The sequence below is a fragment of the Lygodium microphyllum genome, chromosome 23 (assembly GCF_053477565.2).
Source record: "Lygodium microphyllum isolate KBCC chromosome 23, Lygodium_microphyllum_v1.1.10, whole genome shotgun sequence".
NCBI classification, from domain to species: domain Eukaryota; kingdom Viridiplantae; phylum Streptophyta; class Polypodiopsida; order Schizaeales; family Lygodiaceae; genus Lygodium; species Lygodium microphyllum.
The window spans coordinates 87,133,942-87,155,629 of record NC_141157.1 but is presented as its reverse complement, the minus strand read 5'-3'; the positions used below and the strand labels follow the sequence as shown (position 1 = coordinate 87,155,629).

Here is a 21,688-nt window from a genome sequence, read left to right as displayed (position 1 = left end):
CTCCTCCTTTTTATGTTCACTTTCTTTTCTGATGTGCACTCTCACATGGTGTTAGAGCCATGAGTGGGAGCTGCAGTTTACGAAAGAGGACCACACTGTTTGAGTTTCCAGCTAGCAGGCATCATCTTCAAGTGGAGATTTTTTGTGTTTACTGCTCAGTTGAGGAGGGCCACTAGTCTTCTGCCTTTAATGCCGAGTTTGGTGCTAGACAACACCTTTGCAGGCTTTGCTTTGTGCAGACCTGCTCTTTGTCTGTTGCACAGTCTTCAGTTGTTTCTTGGTGGCTGTCTTTTCCACTGCAGAACTGCATTTTGTGCAGGATTCACAGGGACATACCCAATACAGGCTGTGTTCTGTGCAGTTCCCTCATTCCTCTGCTGTGTTTTTTCACTTGGGCAGCTTTCTTCTTTGTGGGCAGTCAAACCTTTCAGGTGGACAGACCTGCATTTTACTTCAGGTTAGTTAACTTCTGATCTGTGCAATCACTTATTCCCACAGCAGCACATTAGGCAATACCTTTTGCAGGAAGGGCAGTGTGTTTTCAGGCGGACAGACGCACTACTATTGCTGCATTACTGGATATACCTGTGTTTTAAGCTGGAACCCCTTTTGGGTGCTGACATTATCATTTGTAGAGCTTGTAGCCTGCGTTTTCAGTTAGCATAGCTTCTCGGCATCAAATCAACACGTGCCTCGGATTCCCCCCTCGATTATAGTGCTGCCTCTCAGTCCTTTGTTGGCCAGCAGACCAACAGACCTCAAATACGGAGAAATGTTCCTGGTTGCACCATCTTTTCTTGTGTTTCCTTGCAAGTATTCTTAGGTCATCTATGACTGACGTGTATGCTTTGGGGAATTGTGTGGTTCAGGATTGTTTAGATTGACCACCATCCTATCATTTTGTCCCTCCATATTCTTCTAGGGCTTTTAGTCGTCGATTGCAAGTGTTGGCACCTATCATGAGGAAATGTGTTTTTGCAAGCCTCACTTAACACGTGGATTAATTTTTAATCACACGTTTAAGTAAATGTTGCACATATGAGGTGCAACTAAGGTTAGTGTAAATTAATGAGCTTGGGACTCGAGAGTATCAACATATGACAAAGGCAAAAGTTGTAGTTAGTTATGTCACATAGGTATTACTAGTGATATTTGGTGCCAGTTATTGGCCTAAGTCATTTATTTGGCCATAAGTGTTAGTTGGTGACACAAGAGATCTAGTGTTTAATGGTACTTAACATCAATCTGATGGCTAAAAGTGGCACAGAGACATTCGAGAGATGAAGTGGCCTAGCCAATTTAATTGTTGGTTGGTCAAACTATTTTTTTGGGCACCAAAATAATTATTATATTAATTTTCAGTAATTTTAGATTGAAAATTAATATAGTAATGTGGATAACGTTGGAAATTCGTTTGGAAAGGTTGCCACTTGTTAAATTTTCCAAAGGGAGGCTAGGAAAAATGTGGGGAAGGCTAGGAGTAAAAACGAAGATTGAGAGAGAGAGAGAGAGAGAGAGAGAGAGAGAGAGAGAGAGAGTTATATTAATGTCTGCAACAGGCCAAGTTGGCCTATGAGACCAAAATGTTGCATACAAATGTCTGGGAGATTTCAAAAGTCCCAGTGAAGCTAACATTTATGCTATGTTGAACTAAATTGAGTAGGTACAAAATGATATCTGGACTAGATACAATCTAGAGGTACTCCCAATGCGGTGTGGAACTGCTCCTGGGGTGTTCATCCTAAGATGTCCCGCATGGGTCGGTCTAGCATGGAGAGGCTAAAGCGGTGGGGCAGGGCCCTCCGATGGCGGCGTAGTATCCCTTGTATCTTCGACCAGTGTCTTCTGCGGGAACGGGGGCCGGCGGGGCGTGGGCGCTGGGCTTCACCTCTTGCTGTGGCTATTTCTAAGGTGGCCCCCGGGGGTCGAGAGGCCGGTTGGGCTGGTGGGGGCTCGATGGTGGGGAGGGTAGTTGGTATTTGGTAGAAGTCGTTGAGTGTGCGTTGGTTGGTGGCTCCTTGTCTTTGCTCTGTGGTTCGTAGGAGGTGGTCTCTGTGGCGTCGTATTTCCAGTAGAAAGAGCCCCAGGCATCTCTGGTCTTTGAATTCCATCACCTTGGAGAGTGGTCTGAATCCTTCGCTGAATAGGCAGTGGAAGCATCCCCGGATTTCGTAGTACACTGGGCATCTATAGATATAGTGTTCCTTTGTCTCTGACTCGAGATGGCAGAGCTGACAGATTCGGTCTTCTGGGGGGAGGGGGTTGGCCCCGTATCTGCCCGTTTCGACCCGTAGTTGGTGTGAGGACGTGCGGATCTGTCCAATGGCACTTCTGACCCCGTGAGACAGGTGTGTGTCCATGTAGCTTGGGCGGGTGATGAAGCCGTCCGGGGAGATATGCAGGAAGTGTTCTCGGTAGAAAGCCTTCTTGGTTCCTAGTTCCGACGTGGGGGTCACCCATGTCTTGGCGGTGTTTGTCTGGATGATATCCATTCTGGTGATGCGATTTACCTCCTCTCGGCTGAGCTCCAGGTGTGGGCAGTCTAGGCTGTATTGTAGTGGGGGGAGGTGGTCCATGTGCAAGCCATGGAGCCGTAGCCAGGTCTTTGTTCGGGCATACCAGCACTCAGTGTCCCCTTGTGTTGCTAGCTGTTTGGATGACTTCAGGGCGAGTCTGGGGTATCGGTGCCGGGGCAGGTCCCATATTCGGCGCAAGAAGGTCACGGTTTGGAAGAGGGCCTCAGCCACGAGGGGCGGTGCCCCCAGCTCTGCGCGGATGATCTCGTGTGGTACGGAGGGCTTACTTCGGATCATCCATGAGATCATAAGTATTAAGGGTCTCTCCATCTGCTCCCATCCCTCATAGGTGGCCTCCTCCTAAGGCAGTGGCTGATCCTGTGGGGCTCTCCGCGTGTGGTAGAGATTGGACCCCCATATGGAAGCCCCGTACAGGAGGGCTGGTGTGACCAAGGTGTCAAAAAGCCAGAGCTTTGTCCGGGGTTCCTGGAATTGTATGCGGGCACATTGGTTCTCCATTGACCCGAGGGCTGCATAGCCTCGGGTTAGTCTATCTTCCGCGGCTTTTCTCAGGGTAAATCTCGGTCCAGAGAATGTAATCCCCAGATAGACGTATCTTTGGACCACGTCCACGGTTTCTCCGCCGTATGTGAAGGGGGGTACCGACCGTCGGAGCCATTGGGTTGACGTGTTGAACACCATGACCTTGGTTTTCCCTAGGTTCACAGTTAGGTCTTTGTCTTGGCAGAAGGCCTGTAGTGTGTCCAGTTGGCGCTGTAGCCCTTCGGGTGTGCTGGAGATGAGGACTATGTCGTCCGCATATAGTAAGATAGGTATCAATGTCCCTCCCAGGCTCGATCCCTCCTCGCCCAATCTATCTATGTACTCTGAGATCTCATCAATGTAGAGGCCAAATAGGGTGGGCGAGAGTGGGCATCCCTGCTTGACTCCGATGGTGCTGGTGATCTCCTTTGACAGCCCTCCCGGTGCCCGAACTTAGCCCGTTATCGATTTGTATAGTGCCAGTATTCCCCATCGTATTTCGGTTGGTATCTCCAGTTCCTGTAGTCTCTGCGTGAGCCTCACTCGTGGGACTGTGTCAAAGGCCTTGCGGAAGTCCACGAAGCAGCAGTATACCCGTCTTCCATGTGCTCTGCCCTCCTCTATGATGGCTCTCAGTGTGAGGATATGATCAAGGGTGCAGAACCTCCTCCTAAACCCTGCTTGTCCTGCTGCTCGGTGTTGGTGTTGCTCTGCCCACTTGCTCAGCTCGTGGTCCAGTATGGATCCATAGAGCTTGGCTAGTACATGGCCAACCATGACTGTTCGGTAGTTCGTGGGAACCATGGGGTCTCCGGCCTTCAGGATAGGTATTATGGTGTTGGCTGACCAACTGGCTGGGAAGCCTTCGCATAGGGCTCTGTTGAACATGTGTGCTAGGAGAGGTGCCAGTATGTCTCTAGCATGGGTCAAATGCTCTGCTACCAAGCCTTCGTGGTCTTGGGCACGGCCATTTTGGAGTCTATCAATGGCGCCGAACCCGCCCCGTGCTGAAGAATATCGATGATCCGGGTCTGCTCCTTGGGGGTCGGGGTAGCTGGGGCTGCTTGGGTTCTTGGTATAGTGAGGTTGCATATGCGTGCCAAGTGTTTGGGGAGGTGATGGGCGTCTGGGCTCGGGGTTCCTGAAACGCCTTCCATGCCTCTTTGCTGTCCTGTCCTAAGAATAGCTGGTAGAATTCGTGTTCCACTTTGGAGAGGTAGGCTCGTTTCTTCCGTCGCACTAGGCGATGGAAGATCAAGCGTGCCTGTTTATGTGTGTGTACTCCCGTGCTTCGTCCTGTTGAAGACATTTCTATTAGTGCTTACTCCCAAGACATGATGCCAAAAGACTCAAGTGCATATGACTATAGCTCAAGATGGTATAAGTGGTAGTGTCCAGAGACTGTCCAACAAGGTCAAAAGTAGAAGAAGAGGACAAGTTACAGTGTGAAAGGAGATGGATTGTGGGCTGTCCATGAGGAGCGTCCAATGACCATGGACAAGGTTAAAAGTGGCCAAATTAGAGACTAATGGCCATGAGTAAGTGGAGAAGGGGATACTTATCAAAAATAGGATTTTGAGGAGAAGTCTCATTAATATGTGGATTAATTTTTAATCACACATTTAAGTAAATGTTGCATATGTGAGGTGCAAGCAAGGTCAGTGCAAATTAATAAGCTTGGGACTTGAGGCTTATGTCATTTATTTGGCCATAAATGTTAGTTGGTGACACTACAGATGTGTCGTTTAATGGAACTTAACGTTGATTTGATGACCAGAAATAGCATAGGGACATTTGGGAGATGAAGTGCCCTATCCAAGTTAATTATTGGTTGGTTAGACTATCCTTTTGGGCACCGAAATAATTATTATATTAAATTTCAATAAATTTAGATTAGAAATTAAATGCTGGAAATTCATTTGGAAAGGTTACCACTTGTCAAATTTTCCAAAGGGAGGCTAGGAAAAACATGGGGAAGGATAGGAGAGCAAAAACGAAGGCTTAGAGAGAGAGAGAGAGAGAGAGAGAGAGAGAGAGAGAGAGAGAGAGAGAGAGAGAGAGAGATTAACGTCTCTAAAAGGCCAGAGTGGCCCATGAGACCAGAACCAATACAACTGGTATCATCATCTCTGATCAGAGAAGAAGAGATAAAATTTATGTGTAGGTCTACATGGTAGATGAGAATCAGAAGTATGGAAACTGAAAAAGCTGAAAAAACTAAGTTTAAAAAGATTAAACAGAGTGTAGAGTATTGCCCCCTCAATTTATGGAATCCACCAAGACTCTGCAAACTAGCTCCGATTAAGTCAGCACACCAATCTGACTTTGTAACGAGCAATCGTGATGCGACTGTGACGCATATAAACACGCCTATGCTGTCGAGTAGGTACTCTAGGGTGTCATTCTCTGCGTAACACTGTAGCTGTGTCAATTGTGATGTCGCTTGATGTTGTACCTTGACAACGCCTATCAGTAGGAGATGTAGTGTCTAGGGTGGTAGCGGCGGTTGGGGGTTTAGCTATGCTGAAGAAGTCTGTAACTACTCTTTGGAGGGGTGGATGACGCTGGGGTTGCCTCCTATCCTGTAACAATAATGCTCTGCGTTGTTGGAGCTCTAATAAGAAAAGACCCAAACATCTTTGGTCCTCATAGTCCATCACCCGCCTTAGTGGTCCAAAGCCCTCTTTAAAGAGGCAATGATAGTGGCCTCGGATGTCATAGTATACAGTACATCTACAAATGTAGTGCTCCTTTGTTTTTGGCTCCCATCCACAAAGCTGCCACATCCTCTCATTGGTTGCAATATGGCTCCATCGACCTGTCTCAATCACCAGTTGATGCGATGAGGTGCGAATTTGACCAATAGCAACTCAAAGTCTGTGGGAAAGTTGAGCATCCATGTATCTTGGCCTCACTATGAAACTGTTATGAGAGAGCTGCGAGAAGTGACATTGGTATTGTGCCATTTTCGTGCCTAATGGGAAAAGGGGCTTGAACCAAGTCCTTTCTGTCTCCACTCTAGTCATGTCTGCTCTAATCACACTATTCAACTTTGCACGACTGAGGCTCAAAGTAGGGCAGTTGAGGGTATAATCGAATAGTGGTAGTCTATCTGTACTCATGCCATGTAAATTCAGCCACGTGCTCATATGTGCATACCAACATTGTCTATCTCCCTCTGTTGCAAGCTGTCTTGAAGACTTTAGAGCTAGTTTAGGATATTGGTCTTTAGGAAGTTGCCATATCCTCTGGAGGAAGTTAATTGTTTGGAATAATGCCTCAACTACCATGGGTGCAGCGCCCAATTCTGCTCGAATGATCTCGTGGTACTGAGGCTTTTGCCCTTATTATACGTGCTATCATCATGACCAGTGGTCTTTCCATGTGTTCCTAGCCATCATAATGTTGTGCTTCCGGTCCATCATAGTCCATAAGTGGCATCCATCTAGTATGATATAGGCTTGGATCCCAAATGGTTGCTCCATAGAGTAGTGTGGGGATAACTAAAGTATCCAAAAGCCACAATTTGGTACGAGGCTCTTGAAACTATATGTGTGCACACTGTTGCTCTAGAGAACCCAAAGTTGTATATGCCCGTGCAAGCCTAGCCTTTGAAGTCTCCTTCCATGAAAAGTGTGGCCCTTTGAAAGTGACCCTGAGGTATATATATTGTCTAACCATTTCCACGGGCTGATCGTCATACATAAAGTGGTGCTCTAAGCGTGTCAACCAAGCTGTTGAGGTGTTAAAGACCATAATTTTAGTATTAAGATTAACCTTGAGACCTTTATCTTCACAGAACACATGCAATGTGTCCAGATGCCATTGTAGTCCCTTTGGTGAATTTGAGATAAGCACCATATCATCAGCATATACCAACATTGGTATTAGTACCCCAGCCAAGCTAGCTCCCATACCACCCCATCTTTGCTTGTAATCATGTAAACGCCCCGAACAACGTAGTATGCTTAACAATTATGATATTCGCTTGTTTTCGAGATTTAATATAAAAGAGAATGAACACTTAAAGCTGAAAATGAAAATTACTCACAAAATTACAGCCATGAAAATGTAAAAGTAATGGAGACAAGATTGAGGGTTGAAGATGGGCAACCCCCCCGAAGGAATGTATTTCTGCTCAACCCAAGTCCCTTAGGGAAGAGCTCAGTTACAATCAACTTGAGAGTGAGAAGAAGTAATTCTCACTCTCACAAGATCATGCAAAGATGTACAAACACACATGCATTATCTATTATGCAATGATAAGAACTGATTTCTTTATAATATGAGAGAAGAAAAAGGGGAAATCAGCCTTCTCCATCGTTGAACAGTAGTACATGGTGTCAGAAGTGGAGCAGCGGTGGAAGCATAAACATGTGCTGAAATAAACTGCTGAAACACAAGACAAAAAGAGAAAAGAAAAGAACACGATACAGATGAGAACTCAGATGTATGCACGGGAAATGGAATCCATATATCTGAACACGAGACAGTCGCATACAACAGTGAGTCACTGGCTGCGTGGGCACTGGCACTGGCTCCTCTCTCCACAGAGTCTGCAGATGGTGAAGATGAAGTGATTGACTGAGGAGGAGCCACTGAGTATAAATAGGCTGAAAAAGTGGGGAGCAATAATGCTGGTCGGACAGTATTAATGCTGGCCGACTGGTGCATAAAAATGCCCCAATGACATAAAATGCCACACCAGAAAAATACCTAAAATACCTAATAAAAATGCCCAGCCCAGATCAAGCTCAGACTCACACATGAGCTGACAAATACTCTGCTAACACCCTCTCTCAGATCATGGGTGATCTGATACAATACAATAGTACAATGAAAAGGGATCAGAAACTATACAACATAGAACTGCCAAGTAGAACCATGGATACCCAAGCAGTGGGTGATCAAGCCACCACCAAGGTGCCTCGGAGAGAACCTGATGTCGATGTCGATCGTATCAAACACCTGAAAATAGAGAAGATCATAGCATGTCTCTGTGTCCATCACCAATGTCTCGTAGTAGCATACAAGACCAGCCTGTGAAAAATGCCTCTGAACATAGGTGACCATGGAGTCCTTGCCTTTGGCCAGACCGCCAAAATGTCCCCTCATGTGAGCTCCAGACGAAAGCCTCCCGCTCTCTGTCAGATAACCAGCTCAGCATGAACCTGGATGTCAATCCCAGCTCCAGGATTTGATTCCGCCAGACTGAAGTCGATGCGTCAGGGACGTCCCTCTCTGGAACCTGTGCACCTGTATAAAAGTATAGATGAGGCGCGGCTGTCCCATCTGAACACCCGCTCACACTCCCTCTCTGGCACAAGAGAGTCGTGAGGGATGACCTCATCACCACCACTAGAAAGCAGCCGAGGAAGGGGCCACCAAGCCCTTCCCGCGATCCGAAGAAGAGGATCCCTTCCGCGCCTTGGACTTCACCTTGGTCGGAGGATCGGAGTCGGAGTTTGATGAAGGAGAGGACTCATCGGTAGAGTCAGCGTCCCGCTTCGTCTTCTGCTCCTCCTTCCTGGAAGCCGCTAACTTCTTGCAGTCCTTCCGCAAATGTTCCTTATTGCCACAGTGGTAACACTGGGCCTTCGACTTCTTCTTCCCGTCACCCCTCTCTGAAGCTACATAAGCCTCACCTCCATAATGTGCTGGAAGCCGCCCCTGTAATCTCAAGGATGCCTCATGCTCAAGAAGCATCGAGGTCATATGTGTAAAACTGACAGGAGTCGATGATGTCTGCGCCCGCAAAGCATTGGCCACTCCATCAAACTCCAGGGGGAGCTTGTAGAGAACCGTCCCGACAAGATGCACCTTGGGAAGAGCAGATTGCATGTGCCAAAGCTGGTCCTGTACCTGCGTAACACGAAGAAGAAAAGACTGAATAGTATCTTTCGGCTCAAACTTCATCTGCTGGAGCTGGCCATAAAGTGTGACGGCCTGCATGGTGGAAGGTGCCTCGTACATCTGCTGCAACTTCTGCCATACTTCAGGAGATGTCCTACAGGAGGTAACCGCCGGTAAGACCGCTTTAGAAATACACCGAAGCAACGCCGAGTAAGCACGGGCATCATCCGAGTCCCATGTGAGCACCGCTTCCTCATGGTTGTCCTCATCAAAGTCTTCAGGAAGAGGAAAAGGACGGAGAGGTTGAGCAATAGCTCCACAGACGATGTACCATAGTCGCTTCTGCACAAACCAAGCTTTCATGACAGCACTCCATGTGAGATAATCAGGTCTATGTAACTTATCATCAGTGGAAGTGCACGGAGGAGCCATATGGAGAGGATAAGAAGAGAAGTAGAGAAGAGATGGAATTTAGAGAGGAAACGCAGCCAAAACACAAGCATAGACTACAGAAAATGAGAGTTCACATGCAATAGAACCCAAAATCTGATCAATAGAAGACAAAATCTGCTGCAGAAAGTCAAAAAATCAGTCAAAAACTGCCAAAAACAGCAAAAACGGCCTGAAGTAACAGTCACCCAGCCACGAGAGACGCTGAATCAGCATAACGCAGGCTGTAAACTGGAGAAAAACAGGTAGAAAACTGTCGCCAGCAGTTGCAGATGAAAAACGCAGGCAGCAAAGGGTGCGTAGGCAGCAGAGGGTGCGGAGGCAGCAGGCGATGGCAAAACTGCAATAAACGCAGGCTGAAAACAGCCCCAAAACAGGTCGCCTGGCTGCGACAGCAGTCGTCTGATCAGTAGGGGTACAAAACAGTCCTGAAATCAGCAAGAAACAAATCCTGAAAACTGATACCATGTCAGAAGTGGAGCAGCGGTGGAAGCATAAACATGTGCTGAAATAAACTGCTGAAACACAAGACAAAAAGAGAAAAGAAAAGAACACGATACAGATGAGAACTCAGATGTATGCACGGGAAATAGAATCCATATATCTGAACACGAGACAGTTGCATGCAACAATGAGTCACTGGCTGCGTGGGCACTGGCACTGGCTCCTCTCTCCACAGAGTCTGTAGATGGTGAAGATGAAGTGACTGACTGAGGAGGAGCCACTGAGTATAAATAGGCTGAAAAAGTGGGGAGCAATAATGCTGGTCGGACAGCATTAATGCTGGCCGACTGGTGCATAAAAATGCCCCAATGACATAAAATGCCACACCAAAAAAATACCTAAAATACCTAATAAAAATGCCCAGCCCAGATCAAGCTCAGACTCACACATGAGCTGACAAATACTCTGCTAACACATGGATAGGGCTTGCTTCTTATTGCTAAAATGGAAGAAAGAGCTTGAAAAGGAGGTGCTGTAATGAATTTACAGGCTTGCTATCCTGTAAAATAGCAGTGATAGAAGAGGGAATATGGAGGAATTTGATAATGGAGAAGTGGGGGATGATGATGGGGATGGATGGGGCTAGTTTTTGGCTATCTGTGGATGCTGTACATGAGTTTACAGCAAAGAAAAATGATGTTGAATGAAGAAAAACGAGCTCTTATTTATAGGAGAGGGAAGAGCTAGTACCAAAGGGGAAAGTGGAGCAGCACAAGACAAGTGTCCAGCCACATGTCATGAGATGTGACAAGTAGTGGGACACTTGGAAACTTGTGTGACAAGTGTCTTGACACTTGTCTCTTCTCTATGGCCTTCCTTTTTGGGTTGAATACTATCAAGAATAGAAACAATCAAATTTAGTAAGCACAGTCAGAGTACAGAACTTACTATTTTTAGAATGACATCCCTATTTTTTAGGACTAGCATTTTTAGGCTAATTCGAGGCTCCTAAAATTTAGGGACCTCCTAAAATTTAGGGATCTCCCAAAATTTAGGGACCCCCCCAATATGGGTGTCATATGAAAGCTTTTTCCGTGTACATCGCCAAAACGGTATCAGAATCTTCATGTGACTTTCCTATGCAAAGAAATGTGCATTTCAAGCTTTCAGCCCACACATGCACATTATACAAGCATTTCATGATCATGCCATCTTGTTGATTGTAATTGTCTGTTCTGGTGGATCTAGCCCACACTTCAAGGCATCAATCATTTCTGTGTGCGAGTCTAACCTTGATATGCATGAGTTCTGGTCACAGGCGCCTAATCGGGCCATATAGGTGGAAGTGTGAACTATCTTTTCTCTAACCCACTGCGTGGGTCCACCATAACCTGTGACCACTCATCAGTGGCCAACTCCAATGCACTTTTCTTTATATCTAATTAGTGCAAAGGAAATAAATTTAATAAATCATTATATAGACAAATTAATGAAAAAGGATACAAATTCTGTTTCTATAGAGTTGTGACAAATCAAAAGTCTTGTCAATGTACAATCCAAACAACAAAGGAGAGAGGGGACAGCCTTGCTTTATACCCACTGTGCTAGACATTGAGCCTGTTGTACCTCTGGGCACTTGTACTCTCCCTGTCACAGTTCCATACAATGCATAAATATACCATTGTATACCCTCTGGGACCCCAATGGTTCGCAACCTTTGCATGAGTCTTGCACCTTGCACAGTATCAAAGACTTTGCGGAGGTCCACAAAACAACAATATATTTTTTGCCTTCGTGATCATCCCTCCTCAATCAAGGCCCTTAGCATGAATATATGGTCTAGCGTATTGTATCCGTGGCGGAAGCTTGCTTGTCTTGTAGACCGTATTTTCTTTGTTTTAGCCCACCAACTCAACTCATGCTCCACAATAGATACATATCTTTGCTAGCATATGGCCAATTATAATAGTGTGGTAGTTGTTAGCGACCAATGGATCTCCACTCTTAAAAATCGGCACTTTTGTGTGGTTTCACCAATTTTTTGGAAACCCCTCACTATTGAAGAGATTCGCCAAGGTAGGGGCTAGTGCATAACATGCATGTGCAAAATGCTTTGCCACAAGGCTATCTTGATCATGTGCTCTTCCATTCTTCAATCTCCAAATGGCATATCTCACCATCTTTTCTGTAAAGAAACCACACTGTGCTGGCCTAAAGTTTGATGGACAAGGTATCTGCTCTTGTGATGGAACATCATATAGTGCCCTAGCATGTTCATGCCATACCATAGGTGATGTTAGTTGAATTGGGGGTTGTCTCTTGTGAAATTTCCTCCATGTCGTCTTGCTGTCTTTGCTCAAACCTAAAATAATTTGTCGCCACACTAATATAATACTTTTTTGAACAAAATTGAGCAAATTCTTCATATTTAGAATCCATCAAAGAACCACAAAAACATAGAAGAATACTTCACTCTGAATGGAATTTCATCACACAGTGAGAGTGGTTTTTTGGAGCCCGATTTGATGCGAAAAAGTAGCCAAGGAGGCATAAAAGACCAAATTTTTACGCAAAATGAAATGGTTGCGAATTGAGGAGCTAGAGAGCTTTAATCCACACCCAAAAATCAATCGATCAGCTAGGATATCCACCAAACAATCAGAATGTAATATCCATGGACATCCAAGAAAAAACTGATAGCTTGGCCTTCCAGCAAATTGAATGACACGAAAGTCAAGGATGCACTCAAAATTAGCAATCATCACATGTACTTTCTTTAAGATTCTTTTGGTTGTCTTAGGCTATCATTAGCCATTTTTAAAACTGTCATGACATCTTTTTGGATTAGTGGAACTAGTCTAAGATAACCACTAGCCATTTTTTGCTATTCCTTTTGGGATAGTGAATGGTGGGATCATGTAGACAAGCCATTTTTAAAACTGTCATGACATCTTTTTGGATTGGTGGAACTAGTCTTTCCAATAAATCCATACTCAAAATGTTTATGGATAAGCTAGGATCCACCAATACATTATCTATCAAGATTCCATCAACATATGCTTGCATCCTAGGAGGGTAGTGCTTGTCTACATGATCCCACCATTCACTATCCACTTGATTTGGACACCAAACGGTTCAACGACATAACCTCTTCATAGGATATCTCTTGGCTAAATAGCCTCTCTTCTTTTTCCACACAAGATGACGAAAGACATTTCGTGCCTGCTTATGTGTGCATGTCCCTAGTGTAATATCCCTCTGTAGGCGGGTCCTAGTTTGTCTACACTCATCATCAAACCAAGCATTTTGAGGGGCAGTACAACTGCATATTGCAGTAGAGCCCATCTTACATGGAAATGCCTCTGAAGCTGTAGCATGTAAAACCTTTGCCAGACATCTAGTGACATCTTCCAGTGGTTCATGTTGGTCTAGCTCACTTAAGCCATCTCGTACTGCATCATTATAGATATGCGACGTTTGCTCTAGAAATTCATAATGTGGGAATGTATGTGACTGTGTGCATGTTTCTTGTCTTTGACTACATGCTAGAGTGAATGTTAGGATCTCATGGTCAGTCGCTATGTTGATTGGCTTATCGGATATCTCAAAATGCATACTTTTTGGAATTAATGCTGGTAAGCCCATTACATAGTCCACCACACTGGCCCCTTTTTTGCTATTTCAACAAGTGAAAGCATCCACTCTTGGCCATCTTAATAGGCCATTGAATATAGCCAACCTGCGAGCACTTCCCAAAGCTAGCAGATGGGATCCATATGCTGTCACCTCCTTATCTTGAGATGTCCTGACAAGCCCTAGTTCATCCAATGCCAATTCCTTAAACATTTCATGTTCATTATCCTAAAAGGCGGACTACTCACTTCTTGTTCAAGCATTAAATTCTCCCATTAGTAGTATGTCCCCAATACTTGCATATCTCATAGTATCTTGTAGTACTTCAAATGGTGATCCCTCCTCAGGAGAAAATGTTGAAGAGGCAGGTGAGAAGTAGCATACCGCAACATATAGATCCCTTGGGTGCCCTATTCTCAGCCTTACCCACATATATCTAGTATGCACATCTCGTGACACCACGTGAATCATGTCTTGGAGGCTCATGATAAAGAATAGCCACCCCTCTTGACCCCTTGGTTCCTCCTGGTCTATGGGGTTGGGATCTGTATGCGCTCTCCCATTTGTATCCCACAACATCCAACAATCTAGAATTTGTACATTGATGTGTCTCTGTATACATAGCCATGTCTATCCCATGAAAAGTATCCTCAAAATAACCTGCATCAAGTCTCATTGAACCATTACAGTTCCAAAGGGATGTACATCTTTGACGTCTCATAGGCCTCGTATCGTCATTGTGACATCCATTTTACTATGACTATTCTCTGCCATCTCTATACACATCATACTTGCCTTCTTTACATGCCTCCAACACTTTTGGCATGCTAGCCCTTTTGTGCTCTAATTGTGCGGGTGTGAGATCCTCATCGAGATAAATCTTTTCACCCTTCAAAGCCTTTCTTTTTGATAAGAAGGCCCTTTTGCTATCCATGTCCCCAAATTTCAGCATGAGGATCTGACCTCTTTTGTCATTTGGGTCACCTATCCTCCAAGCATCCATAATGCATGTCTCGTCTGCACCCATCTTAGCACAAAGCGTTTTAGCATCCTCTTGGGGGTTTCCTTTTTTAGCCCACCCCACCACACGTATACACAATGCACATAGTTTCCTCTTTGCTTCCTCCTCTAGTGTTGCATTCACCATTTTTACTTTGTTCTAAGGCATCCCTTTGTTTCTTCTGACTACCTCAATCCATTGTGCATTTTCGTTCCATTGTTGATCATTTTCTACTTTCTTTTGAGCTCCCTCTACCACATTCACCCATATGTGTATGTCTTTTTTTAAACTTTCCACCTCTTTCTTTAATTTTGGTGTGTCTGGCATTGTTGTTTGTGCATCCATCATGGACTTGTATGTCACTAATTCATTCTTACATGACTCTTAACTATCTTTTGAGTTCAGCAATCTCCATGTCCTTGGCTGCTATGTGTGCATTTGTATTAGATTTCACTGCATCCATATCTACTTTTCAAGTGTCCCTTAGCTTGTTCAAGTTGTTTATCATATCCATTTGCAAGTCAGCCTTGATTTCTTTATATTTTGCATCATCCCAACCGTTAGAGCATGATTTCCTATTTGCTTCTACAGCATCACTTTGTTTTTCCCTGAATGTCTCTTGCAATTTTTCATACACATCTTTTTGCTTTGTATCCATGTTATTCACGGCTTTTTGTTGCATGTTGCCACACACCCTTGTGCACGCTTTGAGGTTTGCATCCATTTTAGCATTCAATTCCTTTTTGGTGGCTCTCATGGGAGTAGGTGAGGGATGTATTGATGTGTGTCGTCCATTGGAGGTGGATCTTGAGTGCAATAATCGCCATTCGGAGTAAAGCTTAATGAAGAAAAGTGTTGAAAACATAAAAACGACTTGATGTAGATAATGGAAGCTGATCATTGGCAATAGTGGGAGGCTAGGCAATAACTGTAGACGATGTAGCTGTAGTCTCTAAGGGTTGGGTTGAGGGTCGATGGTTGAAACATGCAAGACAAGAACTAGGTTGAATAGTGGGCAGCTTGTCTATTTGTAGATGTAGAAATATCTCCCAAATTAGGGTTTTGTATGTGGGACATAGAAACTCTTTAGAATTACTTATTGTCTAATGAAACATTTGGTAATTTATTGATTTAGGGCTACATGTTGGTAGAAAAGCGAATTGCTTGGGATGATGAAACCATGAAAGGAAGGGTGCACATTCCATATCTCTAGTCTAGAAAGGATTGGTGCAAATTTGCATAGCCCTACACTAAAATACAAAACCGTACAAGAGATTAGAATTTGCAAAACAAAGGTCGGTAGTGAGATGCTTCATAGCAAAACAAAACTATAATGTAAAGCTGAATGAAAGAACAATGTAATGAGGATGTATGTGTGAGTGAATGTAGTGGAAGACTAAAGTAGGAAAGACTAAAGATGGGGCCACCATCGCGTACATCCACTAGTAGGTCTTTGCTAATGAAACGCTTGATGAGGTGAAGTGGTTTTAGATGGTGTAGAGGATGACCTAGGAATGGATGCAAAGAGTGCAATGGATAGGGAGCTAGTAGACCAATTAGTTAAGCCCTCAAGATTATTGAAAGATATAGGTTGTTGAGGTTGTTTGCATGTCACGTATCTAGTAGCCGTTGAGACAAATTGAGCAGATGGGGCAGTAGTGGTAGGCATAGCCCCATTGGACTGTCCAATAGCAGTGGAGACAGTCACGGTTTGGCTAGGCTTTCTTAGGAGGAAATCCCTCAAGATTATTGAAAGATATAGGTTGTTGAGGTTGTTTGCATATCACGTATCTAGTAGCCGTTGAGACAAATGGAGCAGATGGGGCAGTAGTGGTAGGCATAGCCCCATTGGACTGTCCAATAGCAGTGGAGACAGTCACGGTTTGGCTAGGCTTTCTTAGGAGGAAGACCTTGGGCCTTTGTATGACGCTCCTCATCTACATGGCTCGATCTCTGGCAGTGTGTGCAAAACTTATTTTTTTTAAGGGAGTTGTTGCTAGATGAGTTTTGTTTCTTTGGTTTTGTCGGAGGAAGGGGTGTCACCTTTGTTTTGGCTTTTCTTCGCATCTTGTGAGTTCTTGCCATTGTCGGTTTTCCTTTGTGAAGAAGATGCAATGAGACCCCTCTTTGAATAAGAGTATGTGGAGGACGACCTCAAGACTTGATTGTGCATCCTTGTATAATGTAAGAATTGACACTCCGAACTTATAGGAGGTTGGCAATCGGGGCAATGAGATAATTTGGTGAATGAAACAGAAATCTTTTTAAGGTAGCTTATTCATGACTTCAAGGAGCTAGTAGTGGCAAACTCAATGAGTAATTACCTATATTTGGCCAACTCGACTTTCAGATTATCCCCTTCCCTGATGGAAAACTCCTTTAGCTCAAAGTTGAGATTGATACGTCGAGTGCAATGTTGCATCGCACTAGTGGTCAATGAGATGACTCCAATGCTCAAAATGCAAGGGGAAAATGTTGTAACTGAGAATGGAACTGAAGAAGTAACCCTTGCATTAACTCAACGTTGGTTGTAGCATCGCAAGAACTCCATTGAAGGATGTGCTCAATGTGAGGTAATCGAGGGTCCGACATAGGCTTTAAACCAATGACAAAGTCCCAAAGCCCTTGGGATTCAAGTACTTGTTGCATTAAGTTTGACCAAGTGGTGAAATTCGATGAATGGGCATGGATTGATGAGGCATGGACATGGTGATTGCACGAGTGGTCCATGGAGGAGAGAGAGGGACACGTGAAGCAAAAGATGGAAATCCTTGCATAGGAGTGGCTCATGGAGTGTGTGATGATGTATCATGAGCAGAGAATGGGAATCCTTGTGTCTAGAAGGTCAATAAGAAGGGAGGTGAGTGATTGGGGGTAGTGAGGGGATGCCCATCATAGTTGTTTTAGGGTGAAAAGAAGTGCTTACTTGTGGATATGTGGAAGGCAGAGTGTTAAAGGGTGGCATTCCATCCTTGCATAGGAGTGGCTCATGGAGTGGATGCCCATCATAGTTGTTTTAGGGTGAAAAGAAGTGCTTAATTGTGGATATGTGGAAGGCAGAGTGTTAAAGGGTGGCATTCCATCCTTGCATAGGAGTGGCTCATGGAGTGTGTGATGATGTATCATAAGCAGACAATGGGAATCCTTGTGTCTAGAAGGTCAATAAGAAGGGAGGTGAGTGATTGGGGGTAGTGAGGGGGATGCCCATCATAGTTGTTTTAGGGTGAAAAGAAGTGCTTACTTGTGGATATGTGGAAGGCAGAGTGTTAAAGGGTGGCATTCCATCCTTGCATAGGAGTGGCTCATGGAGTGGATGCCCATCATAGTTGTTTTAGGGTGAAAAGAAGTGCTTACTTGTGGATATGTGGAAGGCAGAGTGTTAAAGGGTGGCATTCCATCCTTGCATAGGAGTGGCTCATGTGTGTGATGATGTGTCATAAGCAGACAATGGGAATCCTTGTGTCTAGAAGGTCAATAAGAAGGGAGGTGAGTGATTGGGGGTAGTGAGGGGGATGCCCATCATAGTTGTTTTAGGGTGAAAAGAAGTGCTTACTTGTGGATATGTGGAAGGCAGTGTGTTAAAGGGTGGCATTCCCCCTAACGATGTATTGTGGTGCAAAGAGGTAATGAAGTGAGGGTAGGTAGAAAATGGTGTGGAGAAAGAGAAAGTGCTAGGAGTGGAGATGGAGGATCCAACTCTTAGTGTGTTGGATGTGGAAGTGGAGTGCAATTTGACGTTTTGGAATGAAGAATAGAGAAAAATGAGACGTGGATCAGAAACTGGGGGTCTTGAGGGGGTGGGGGTGTGGGAGGGATTTTAGAAGAGTGGTTACGTGCTCAAATGAACCAGGAGATGTAAATATACCTAATGAAGGGTATCTGCTTTGAGAGTCTGTTGACAGCATTTGCATTAGACTTTATGATCTACTTTTCAGGGCTCTATGTCTCAAGCCCTTAGCATTGAATTCGAGGACCTATAACCCGAGAGGAAGTGAAAGAAAAACCCTAGTGCACAATTTTCTTTTTTTAGAGAAGATACACACTAGAACAAAAATATGGATGGAACAACTATATTTTAAGCCTACCTTATCATTATACAATCAGAAGGAAAGAGCTTGCAGGTTTGACTTGACCCAATTGGACTCAATTTGACCATTCATAACGAGTCATATGTTGATTGCAAACTTTGTTGGTGTCTAGGTCTAGGCTTACTGTGCAAGTATTCTAACCTAACATGTGTTATGGGGACATGTAATTTTATTGCTTAGCTCTGGCATAATTAGGTTGTGTACATGTGAAGTGCAAGTTGATTTGAGCATAGTGACAGTTCAAAACCCAAGTTGGGCAATGGGGGCATTGGCAAAGGTTGTTAAAAGTTATATTGGACAGGTACTTATGGTTGCTTGGTGATAATCATGGTCTTGGACATTAAATGGGCCTTTAGAAATGACTTGTGTCATTTAGTTTAGGAAAAAATAAATATTTAATACCTAGATACTAGGTTAATGAAAGTTAGAACAACTTTCAAGGTCAAAGGGCTTAGCACATTAAAGGTGGATGGGCAGCAGCCAGTTTATGGGCAAGGACAACAGAATTTTCAATTTCCACAATAAATCATTGCTGGAAAACGGTCTAGGGTCTAAGATTGGATTAGAATGTTTGCCACTTAGTCAAAGGAGTGAGAATTTGCCATGCGAGCTTCTGAAGAGCTGGCTGAGGGCTGGAGAGAGGCCATTCCAGTCAGGCGTCTGCTGCCAGGAGAGATACTCAGCCATTAGGAAGAGGGAAAACAACAGGTGACAACAGATCGCATGCATGACAGGACAAGGGCAGCAGGTTTTCTGTGTCTCAGTCAGAGGTGGTGGTAGAAGAAGAGGGCTCGTCTCATTGCACTAACTCATGTTAGCAAATTTGGTTGGCTATGGCTTGAATTTATTTAATGATCCATTCTCTTTTTCCCAATGAAAACCTGATGTCACCTTGTGATTCCAACAAATGCAGATGCAGATTTGCACTATGATCATTTAGCAGGTGGATTGAGGGCTGCATTGATTGCAGACAAATCAGTTTTTGACTCCAACAGATTGGCAACTATCACAGGTTCTTGTTTTTATACATTTGCAAGGCTGATATATGTGACTTGATGAATCCTTTTAATACTTCCTAAATATATCCTTGTCTTTGCCTAACAGGACCCGACTTGCGAAAGCTTCTGAATTGGCCCAGAGAGCTTCCTTTAGAGGATGAACGGGTTCGCCTTCTTCAAGAGGTCAGTATTGGTAGCATGTTCCAGATTCGAGCTCAGAAGAAGTGTACTATTTAGTATTTATGTTCGTTCATACATCCCTCTAGATGCCTAACATCCATTGCACGAAGAAAGGCGGTGTAAAAGCTAATCTGGACATTGCGAGCCATCATAAACGCATGTTGTCTTCAGTGCACATTTTCTAGATGATAAACAATGGACCTGCTATTTAGAGTTGCTGCAGCCTTTTTCAACAACTTGTGGCCAAAGGACAAAATTTGGGCTTTATAAACTGGAAGTTTGGCGTGCTTTAAGAATGTTTGGGTTTTATTCTGAAGGCTAACGACGAGGAAATGCACAGGTTGGGCTTGAGCTGAATCGGAGTTTTGGTGGCCAAGCTGCCAATCTAGTCACTGCTGCAAATGGGTCTGCAGTTTCACTCGTGAATCTGATCACGCGCCATTTTCCTGGTGCACCCTTCTACTCGACTCCACTGTTGTTTTAAAAACGAGTGCACTGCATTTTCATAGTAGCGTGCAGATGACAATGGTCTCCCATGGTCCTTGCCATATGCATATGTTTCGGTGGGTGCACAGACACCTTCTACCCATTGAAGGCTCCATAATCAAATAGATTTCCACACAGCGCTGAGCGAGAGTGAAGATACTTTCCACACACACTCAAACTCGATCTAGTTAAACTGACAGACTTTGGAACCATGCTCACGTTGCAATGTTTACTGCTGCTGCCATCCTTGTTACCAGGTTTTCGAGATCACTGTGTTTACAAGGGTCATCAGGTCTTCTTATACAAAAGGGCGCAAATATTTGTGGCTGACGTCTGGGGTGCTTTTAGAGGCAAAAGTTACGGGGCTTTCAAGGACATTGAGAGCATAACCATGTTTGCAGACTACATAGTGCCGGCTATCTTGCGGCACTTGGGAATCATCACATACGGACCATCCTTAGCAAGCAAGGTCGACAGCTTCAAGGAGCTACAGCCGGGTACAGAAGAGGAGGTGGAGATAAGGGCTTGCACAATAACTGCAGTCGAGAAACTTGGAGAGCGGCTGAGAGCAAAGCTTGGAAAACAGGTAAATGCAGGAAGCTCAAAACGGCTGCGTGATGGTGGTCAAGCAAGTAATCGCCGCTTCTGAAGAGTGTTGCTTCGTTTGCAGATCCTGACTGTGCAGCTGGATTGGTGGCTTTGGTCCAGAGGCATATCGATCCAGTCCCAACTCCCATTTCACAGGACGCAGACAATCTACTACTAGATGAGTAGGGATTGGTGCTCCATGCCCGTGGCTAGCGAAATGTCCGAGGATGCGTTTGTGCGCCGCACGCGTCGATCTGATTTGCATCACGATCGAGTTCTGTGCCGCATATGTCGGTCTGATTTGTATCATGATTGAGTTTTGTGCCAGAGTCAAGATCGACCGCCTCCTTACTTCGTCCAATGAACACGAGCTCCAATTTTTCAAGCGCGCTGTGAATGAACGATTGATAACCAGTTCTATTGCGTGCGATGATGTGTGCGAATGACTCACAATCACACTATCGTGAGTCCAGCTTTTTGGCTATGCGAGATCTCTTTTTGGGTCTGTCACAAAGGCAGGCAGGCAGGATATGGGCAGAGCATGCCCCCTTATTATTGATTATCGAGCCGAAGTACTCACTCATCAAGGTTAAAAAGTCATTTTGAGTCTTATAGAGACTAGTCTTATGTTTACACGACAATATTTGGTTGGTTCTAAGGCAACTATTAAATGTTTATTTAGGTTTTTGGGTCCTATTCTTGAAAAATTTTCATGATTTTTTTTGTTATTCATCTAAATACTAAGTAGAGTAGTTATAATTATTATTATCACTCTTAACATGGTCTACCATTGAATACCTCTACATTTAGAGATGTTACTTTGTCTTCTTGGGCATCTCCTTTATTGTTCAACTAGGTGCTCTACTCTTAGATTCTCTCAATGCTTCACACTATTTCAAACTTCAAAAG

At 44.3% G+C, this 21,688-nt stretch overlaps 1 protein-coding gene across 3 annotated transcripts in view; it reads left to right on the top strand.

Moving 5' to 3' along the window:
* The window catches only part of LOC148016431 (uncharacterized), a 61,757-nt gene extending 40,289 nt beyond the window's left edge, over window positions 1-21,468 (top strand). For all 3 annotated transcript variants that reach the window (XM_087664043.1, XM_087664044.1, XM_087664042.1), the window contains 5 exons: window positions 19,441-19,539; window positions 19,632-19,708; window positions 20,046-20,154; window positions 20,449-20,777; window positions 20,862-21,468. In XM_087664043.1, the coding sequence (XP_087520169.1) occupies window positions 19,441-19,539; window positions 19,632-19,708; window positions 20,046-20,154; window positions 20,449-20,777; window positions 20,862-20,957 (710 nt within the window). In that variant the 3' untranslated portion in view covers window positions 20,958-21,468. The remainder of the gene's footprint in view (window positions 1-19,440; window positions 19,540-19,631; window positions 19,709-20,045; window positions 20,155-20,448; window positions 20,778-20,861) is intronic.
* Window positions 21,469-21,688: the final 220 nt, after the last annotated feature.